The sequence below is a fragment of the Chrysochloris asiatica genome, unplaced genomic scaffold, assembly GCF_000296735.1.
Source record: "Chrysochloris asiatica unplaced genomic scaffold, ChrAsi1.0 scaffold00045, whole genome shotgun sequence".
Classification (NCBI taxonomy): domain Eukaryota; kingdom Metazoa; phylum Chordata; class Mammalia; order Afrosoricida; family Chrysochloridae; genus Chrysochloris; species Chrysochloris asiatica.
In genome coordinates this window covers 7,265,949-7,275,005 of record NW_006408563.1, presented here as the reverse complement: position 1 = coordinate 7,275,005, position 9,057 = coordinate 7,265,949, and the positions used below count along the sequence as shown (strand labels likewise).

The 9,057-nt window shown below is 35.9% G+C and overlaps 1 protein-coding gene across 1 annotated transcript in view; it reads left to right on the top strand.

Annotated features, from left to right (window-relative positions):
* The window catches only part of NBEAL1 (neurobeachin-like 1), a 244,930-nt gene that overhangs the window by 205,023 nt on the left and 30,850 nt on the right, over window positions 1–9,057 (top strand). Inside the window, exons 41-43 of the mRNA XM_006862026.1 lie at window positions 3,120–3,250; window positions 5,151–5,260; window positions 8,678–8,795. Of these exons, the coding sequence (XP_006862088.1) occupies window positions 3,120–3,250; window positions 5,151–5,260; window positions 8,678–8,795 (359 nt within the window). The remainder of the gene's footprint in view (window positions 1–3,119; window positions 3,251–5,150; window positions 5,261–8,677; window positions 8,796–9,057) is intronic.

Below are 9,057 nucleotides of genomic sequence, written 5' to 3'. Positions count from 1 at the left end.
TAGAAGAATTGATGCTTTTGAGTTATGGTGTTGGAGGAGAATATTGAAAGTGCCATGGGCTGCCAAAAGAACTCACAGATCTGTTTTGGAAGAAGTGCAGCCAGAGTGTTCCTTGGAGGCCAGGATGGCCAAACTTCATCTCTCATACATATTGTCAGGAAGGACCAGTTGCTGAAGAAGGATATTATGTTTGGTTAAGGTAGAGGGTCAGAGAAAAAGAGGAAGACCCCCAGCTAGATGGATTGGCAAAGTGGCAGCATCAGTGGGCTCAAGCATGGCAACAATTGTGAGGTTGGCCCAGGACTGGGCAGTGTTTCGTTCTGTTGTGCTTAGGGTTGCTATGAGTCGGTACCCACTTACTGGCACCTAACAACAATTTTTCCATGAATGTTGATGGATGATCCAAGCAAAATGAAGTCTTTGACAATTTAAATCATTTCTCCATTTATATGGATGTTGTTTATTTGTCCAATGGTGAGGGTTTTTGCTTTCTTTACATTGAGATGTAATCCATACCGAAGGCTGTGATCTTTGATCTTCATTAAGTATTTTAAGTCCTCTTCACTTTCAGCAAGTAAGGTTGTATCATCTGCATATCGCAGGTTGTCAATGAGTCTTCCTCCAATCCTGACGCCACGTTTTTCTTCATAGAACCCAGCTTCTTGGAGTATTTGTTCAGCATACAGGTTGAATAAGTATGGTGAAAGAATACAACCTGTCACACACCTTTCCTAATTTTAAACCATTTAGTATTCCCATGTTCTGTTTGAACAACTGCTTCTTGGTCCTGGTACAGATTTCTCATGAGCACAATTAAATGTTCAGGGATACTCATTCTTCTCAATGCTGTCCATAGCTTGTCATGATCCACACAATCGAAAGCCTTTGTGTATGTAGTCAGTAAAGCAAAAGTAAACATCTTTTTGGTATTCTCTACTTTCAGCCAAGATCCATCTGAAGTTAGCAGTGATATCCCTCGTTCCATGTCCTCTTCTGAAACTGGCTTGAACCTCTGAAAGTTCTTTGTCAGTGTGGTTACAACCATTTCTGTATTACCTTTAGTAAAACTTTGCTCACATGGGATATGTATGACATTTTCTGGGGATAGCCACATTCTGTTAGATCACCTCTCTTTGGAATGGACACAAATATGGAGCTCTACTAGTCAGTTGGCCAGACGGTTGTCTTCAAAATTTCTTGGCATAGATGAGTGAGTACCTCCAGTGACATATCAGTTTGTTGAAATATTGTAATTTCTATCCCATCAATTCCTAGTGCCTTTTTCTTTGCCAGTGCCTTCCTTCAATGTACCTTGTACTTCTTTCTTCAGTATCATTGGCTCTTGATCATACGCTACCTCTTGAAATGGTTGAACATTGACCATTTCTTTTTGGTACAGTAACTGTATATTCCTTCCATCTTCTTTTAATGCTTTCTATTATCCTTCTGCAATTTGCTTAGATAATCCTTCAATACTTCATATTGAGGCTTGAATTTTTTCTTCAGTTCTCTCAGCTTGAAAAAAGCCGAGTGTGGTCTTCCCTTTTGGTTTTTCAACTCCAGGTCTTTGCACATTTAGTTATAATTTTTTACTTTGTTTTCTTGAGCTGATCTTTGAAATTTTCTGTTCAGCTTTTGTACCCCCTCATTTCTTCCATTTGCTTCAGCATCTCTACCTTGGAGAGCAAGTTTCAGAGCCTCTTCAGACACCACACCATTTTGGTGTTTTCTCTCCATCCTGTCTTCTTAATGACCTTTTGATTTCTTCCTGTATGATGTTTCTGATGTCATCCCACAACTCCTCTGGTCTTCTGTCTTTAATGTCTAAAATATCAAATCTGTTATTCAAGTGCACAACTCTGATTGTGCTAAAAGGAAAAAAACCAGTGAGTTACTTTAAGTGATTTGTCCAATATGTGTATTGTATCTCAACAAGGCTGCTGAAAAAGAAGTTTTGCCACTAAAATTGAATGTTTATGTTGTTAAGCGCTATCAAGTTGGTATATCATTAAATTTGGATATACCTACATTAGATTTTATAGATTGCCCAGTGTCTGTTTATGATTAATTCTAATTTTTGCTAAGAAATACAAAATGATTAGCTCCAGCTCAAAACAAAATTAGTAGGCATAAATGAGAGAGTCAAGTCAGTCACTAATGCTATTTTTTCTTGAGAGCATGTCCATACCTTTTCAGATTCAAAACCATCACTTAATAAATGAACCCTAGAAAGTAATATTAGAGAAAGTCATGTGGAAGTGGTTTATGCTTTCTGTGACTAGGAAAAGCATGATAAAATTGCAGTATAATATTTTGAGCATTTCCCCAAGAACCATAGGCATTGAGTGCCCATGAAGGAACTTAAAAATTAAATAAATTAACATAATAATATATGTTAGTAAAATACAAAAACTTTAACTATTTCAAAACTCACTATTTCTCTAACTTATCCTTTGGATTTGAGCAGAAAAGTTTATAAGTATGTTTATGTACCTCTTTCTTTTCTCACCTTGGAGTATTGTTGTTAAGTGCCATCAAGAGGGTTCTGACTTCATAGTGACCCTGTATAGGGTTTCTGAGGAGTGATTGGTGAGTTCAAACCGCTGACCTTTCCATTCAAACTGAACTTGAGGTCTAGTGCTTATCCTACAGCACCACAGCAGGACTCTTACAAAGCAGATTAATGGTAGAGTATTTAGAGTATTATTTAAACTCTGATAAATATTCAAATAATTTTTAGTCATTTGCTGTAATAAATTTTACTCAGCAAAAAATTAAACCATTTAAAAAATTATCTTAACATTATATTCAATTCATTTGCTTCACATTTTTTCTCTTTTCAGCATGATTTGGTTTTCAGTTATTTTAACTAAGATAATTATTGTTAAGAGTCAATTCCGAATCATAGAGACCCTGTAATTAAAATCATTTAGTTTCTAACAAGGTATGAAAAATAGATTGTCATTATTAGTAGAGAAAAATTTGTTTTTAAACATTAAAGAAAATGATGAAGTGAAGCTTCACCTACTGGGAAATCTGAAGGGATTTGAAAAGTTTTGCTTTTAATGTCTTATTGTTGCTCATTCCACAGTCATGGTTCTTTTTTTCTCCACATGCAGGTTTGACTGCGCAGACCGGCAGTTCCATTCCATTCCTGCCACCTGGCAGGCTCTCATGGATAACCCTTATGATGTGAAGGAGCTTATTCCTGAATTCTTCTACTTCCCAGAGTTTTTGGAAAATCAAAATCGTAAGAAATAGGGAATTAAGAATTTGACTCAACAAGTCTGAATGAAATGAGAAATGTCTTACAGAAAATGTTTGTGATATTCTACTGATTCTATAAAGTTCAGTCTATGGATTACTCAGAGACAGGGTTTAACCAGTGCCCAGGTATCAGTCTTACCTGCCAGGAAATACACCAACACCCAAAGCATTCACATTAAGCATTGTGCTGCTAACCTTAGGTTCTGGTTTGAAGCCACCAGCAATTTCACAGTCTGCTTCCTTAAAGATATACAGCATCAGAAACGCTGTGGAGCAATTCTGCTCTGTCCTGTAGGACTACTGTGTATCACAATCAACTCAACAGCAGTGGATAAAACTAGTCACAGGTAGTGGACAGAAATTCATTAATTAGTTAATTCCTGTGTCATAGTAGGTAGAAATGGACACTTGAACAAAAGCCAAATCTTGGCTGTCAGATAATAAGAAGAATTGACTATGAGTTGGGTCACAAACTTGTACACAAAGTTGTATCTGCTGTATCATGGTTGGGTTAAGATAAAGCTGAAGAGCCTGTACATCCTATCATTCTATCGCCTTTAAATCTTTCTCCAACTTGGGAAACACTGGTACTTTTGTAAGTATCTACATAGAATTGTTTTTGTTTTTGTCAGATACCATCGAGTGGGTTCTGATTTATAGTGACCCTGTGTACAATACAATGAAATACTATCCAGTCCTGCACCATTTTTACGATTGTTATGTTTGAGCCCATTGTTGCTGCCTTGTGTCAATCCATTTCATTGGGGGGTCTTCTTTTTTATTAACCTTCATAGTATTATTGCTGTTACATGGTGTTGAGTCAGTTCCTACTCATAGTGACCCTGTATAGGGTTTCTAACTAGTGGCTTGTGGTTAACAGTCCAGTGCGTTTCCTATAGTGTTACAACAGGACTCCTTACATAGAATAGTGGTATATAGATATATTATTCTTTCAAACACACCTTACCCAGAGAGCAAATTTAAAGCATTAAAGACCTGTATTTCTTAAATGAACCATTAGTGGGACTATTTATTTGTTTTATTACGTAAAATTTATTTTTAAATTGTGGTAACATCTGTAACAAAACATTTGCTGTTTTAAAACCATTTTTATGTGCACTCATGAAATTCAGTTAACAGTAATTACATTCACAATGTCCATTACCATTAACAATTTCTAAATTATTTTCATTATTAGAAGAAACTCAATACCTGTAAGCAGTAACTCCTCATTTTATCCTCACACCCACTCCTGGTGATCACCAGTGAACTTTGGTCTCTATGCATTTCTCAATTAGAAATTCTTAAAAAATCTGAATTTCTCAACTTAGATCCATATAAGATAATTATACAATATTTTTCTTTTGTGTCTGGCTAATTTGGCAAGGTTCATCCATGTTGTAGCATATATCAAAACTTGATTCAATTTGTGTCTGAGTAATCTTCCATTGTATGTATACACCATATTTTGTTTATGCATTCATGTGTTGATGGAAACTTGGGTTGTTTCTACATTTCAGTGTTATTTACTTTTAATGAAAAAAATGTTTATTTTTTGTTAAAATTAAGATGAGAATAATAGCTGTAGTTTCTCCACTTTTCTCAACAGAATAATTTGATTTACTTTACAAATAACTAATTTTAAACTTTTATTTTCACGTACAATATTTTAATCAACTAATTAAATTCATCCTGACAGATAAGAATTATTTTTATTTGTGGAAATTTTTAGGACAAAAGAGAATTCAATTCTCATCTTTTATTCTTAACTAAAGAAGAAAAATATCTTCTGTTTTGCATAAGAATATACTCTAATTTGTGTTTGTTTTATTTGATTCATTTAATCTGAAATCATTTATTAATTTATCTTTTACATGTCTTAGAATTTAATTTGGGTTGTCTACAAGTTTCCAAAGAACTAGTTAATGATGTCATTCTCCCCAAATGGGCTAATTCAGCTGAAGATTTCATCTATAAACATAGGCGAGCTCTGGTAAGACTTTTGTCTTTAGTTATTAGATAGATTAAGATGGTAAAGTCATATGTTATTTAGAGGATCAAGAAGTATCTATTTTTTTTAGATTAATTTGTAACTTATTACAATATGTGTATGCTGCTTTAGAAAACATAATATACTAATTTACTTTGAGAATACGAGTTTTGATATAGTGAAATATAGTATAATTTTATTTATCAAAAAATTAAATATTTTCAGTACCATAGTATCTTGCAGATAATAGTGGTGTCTCTATATTTTTCTGATAATAGACAATTTATTTATCTAAAGTAGAATGTGGCAGATTCTGAAAATAGGCCAATAGTTTGTAACATTTCTTGTCATTAATAGTTTGTCAAGTTTATAAAATTCAAGATTAAATTATAGCCTTTGTAAGCAAATTTTTTTATTTTAGGATTAGATTGTAACATTTATAAGCAATAACCCTATGCATGAATGGTGGTGGTGGTGGCTGTGTGCCGTGGAGTCGGTTCCGACTCATAGCGACCCTGTACAGGGTTTCCAAGGCTGTAAATCTTTACGGGAGCAGAACGCCTCATCTTTCTCCCATGGAGTAGCTGGTAGTTTCGAACTGCTGACCTTGCGGTTCGCAGCCCGATTCGTAACCACTACGCTACCAAAGCTCATGCATGAATAGGGATCTGAAAATAGTAAGACAAAATATTACAAAAGTAACCTGCTGCTTAGCAGCTAGCAACTTCTTATCTGCTTTTTTCATATACTATCCATGAAAGGAAATGGGATCTGGATGTTGAAAGATGTACTTTCAAGATCATTATTAATAAGATATTCAGAGGTGTGTAACAAGCTGTTCTGACTGTCTCAGTAGATTACAAATTCATAGTCTTCTGGTCTTGCTTATGGTTTCTCATGTGATTGCAGTTGTATGACAACTAGGGCCGTAGCCATCTGCAGACAACATTGACATTGACATACTGGGAGAACTGGGCTTCTTACTCTCACCATGTCTCCAAAAGTACAAAAGTGGGAGCTACATGCTTTTTTTTTTTTTTAACTCTTTTATTGAGATTTGAGAATTTGGTTTTCCATTTAACATTTTATATGCATTTTTGGGGGGGTATCGATTATAATTCTCACAATGTAACAGTAGTCTTCCCACTTCCTCTTATGTTTACCATTTCTCTTCATCCTTCTTTCCTATCCCTTACTGTCTTCTAAGAGCATCCATGGTTTCTAAAAGGTTAGGTTCAGAATTGTCACAGATTCACTTCTGCCATCTTATAATGGTTACGAATCAGGCTGCGAACCGCAAGGTCAGCAGTTCGAAACTACCAGCTGCTCCGCAGGAGAAAGATGAGGCGTTCTGCTCCCGTAAAGATTAACAGCCTTGGAAACCCTGTGCAGGGTCTCTATGAGTCGGAACCAACTCCACAGCACATCACAACAACAACAACTTAATGGTTAAGCAGTCACAAAAACCCAGACAAATCAAATCCACTGCTGCTGTGTCTATTCCTACTCATAGTGGCCCTTTAGGATGGACTAGAACTGATCCATAGGATTTCTGAAACAGACTGCCTCATCTTTCTCTTATGGAACAGCAGATAAGTTCAATTTGTCTGTTAGCAGCCCAATACTTAACCCACTGCACCACCAGCACTCTTGAAGCTGTCACAGGATCCATTCCAATTCAAGGAGAAGGAAAGTAGACTCTCCTCTCAGTGTGGGGATTGACAACGATTTTGCAGCCTTTAATCCACCACACATTGTGTCCATTGTTGACAAATTATTTATATTCTGCATGACAAATATTCTCACTTCTTCTCAAGGCTCCCCAAACTCATCCAGTTAAGCCTAAGAGCAGCAAACTTTTTCTGTAAAAGACCAAACAATAATCATGTTTGACTTTGTGGGCCATAAAATACGTGTGACAGCTACTCAGTTCTGTCACTGAGGGGAAGCAAATACGTTGTGTGTGTTTTTTTCTAATCTGCAAATCTGGCAGCCAACCAGATTTGGCCCCAACAGCAGTATGCTGACCCACCCTGCATTAAGGCATCAGACTTGAAGTCAGGCTCTCATTATCTAAATCAAGTCCATGTGTGGATGAGACTCCTCAAGTATGGTTCCTCTTGTGTGAAAACTGTGAAGTAAAGAGACAAGTAATCTATCCCTATCACTGTTATTGTTAAGTGCTGTCCAGTCGGTTCCTACTCATAGCTGTATAGGGTTTCCAAGGAGCCACTGGTGAGTTTGAACTGCTAACCTGTGGTTCAGACCAACCTTGCAATAAGATTCAGAGAGGAGAACCACAATAAGAGCTCCCATTCAAAAACCAAATAGAAAAACAAAACCTACTGCCTTTGAGTCCATTTTAACTCACAGCAGCCCTGTAGGACAGAGTGGATGTGCCCCATGGGATTTCCAAGGCTATAAATCTTTTGTGGAGTCAGACTGTCATGTCTTTCTCTTGCAGAGTGGTTGGTAGGTTTAAACCACCCTGGAAGTGGTTCTTAATGACTCTTAATTCTACCCTTAGGCTCTTGATCTCCCACTCCTCCTGTTCCGTAAAAAAAGACCATTATTACAACTGACTATCTTTCTTGGAGTCCTGGTGTGGTGCCATTTGAACTGCAAGGTTGGCAGTTCAAGCTCACCAGCTGCTATATAGGGTCACTATGGGTCGGGATCAACTTGATGGCACTTACCAACAACAATATCTTTCTTAGCCTCTTCTGACCATACCAAACCGAATAGTTCATTTCAAAATGCATATTATCCCTCCACATTTTTTTCATAGGCAGTTAAAAGAAACCAAATGGCATTATAAAACATTCTAGCTGGTAATGTCCACACCCAGATTTATGAGTTTGAGGTACCCTTTCAAACTTTCATGTATCTAAATCATGAACCCCCCTTCTCTTGTTTCTCTTGTTTCTAGTAACAATTTCTTCACTGTCTTTCAAGCTAATACATCATTAGGCCTCATGCCTGCTCCCCAATCTACCTGTTGAGACAGGTGGAGGACAGTTTGCAGTCATCTTTAATCTTCCACACTGTGGTGTCAGTATTTCTTTTAGTTGAATTTCTATACAACTGTTTCAGTGGAAAATTCTCAATAAAGATATCATTAATTATTCTGTTGTGTGGGCTAGTCGAATATTTCTGTCATTTTCTTGCCCATTAATAAGGATATGCATTGTACTAGAAGTTAGTAAGTATGACGTTTATATTATGGTACATATGAATAGTCAGTGCATGTGGTGGATATTGAATAAATATTTAACATGATTTTAAAATAATTTGATTTATGGCCCCTAAACTTTATGTATGGAGCTGTTTAATTTACTCTTACTTTTTTTAAAGGATCCATATTTGCATTTTAGTTGGAAGATATCTCTACACTAATTATTTAATTTGTTCTTTTTCTAGGAGTCTGAGTATGTTTCTGCTCATCTTCATGAATGGATAGATTTGATTTTTGGCTATAAACAGAGGGGGCCAGCTGCAGTAGAAGCACTAAATGTTTTCTATTACTGTAGTTATGAAGGTATAAGCCTATATAGTTTTTAATCGTATATTGATAGAAATTATAATTTAATTTGCATTTATACATGATATTTTAGGCCTGCTTAATGTCAAAAGGACTACTTTTTTTAAATGTTGTGGTCTTTTTTCTGTTTGAAAGATTAAGAGGTTGGTGCTTTTCTTTCTTTTCTTTTTGGTATTGTAGTTAGTTTTATATGTGCAAATCTAATTATAGCTGTCAGTTATTAGTGTCATATAAACTTATATGGATGTGAAAGCTGGAC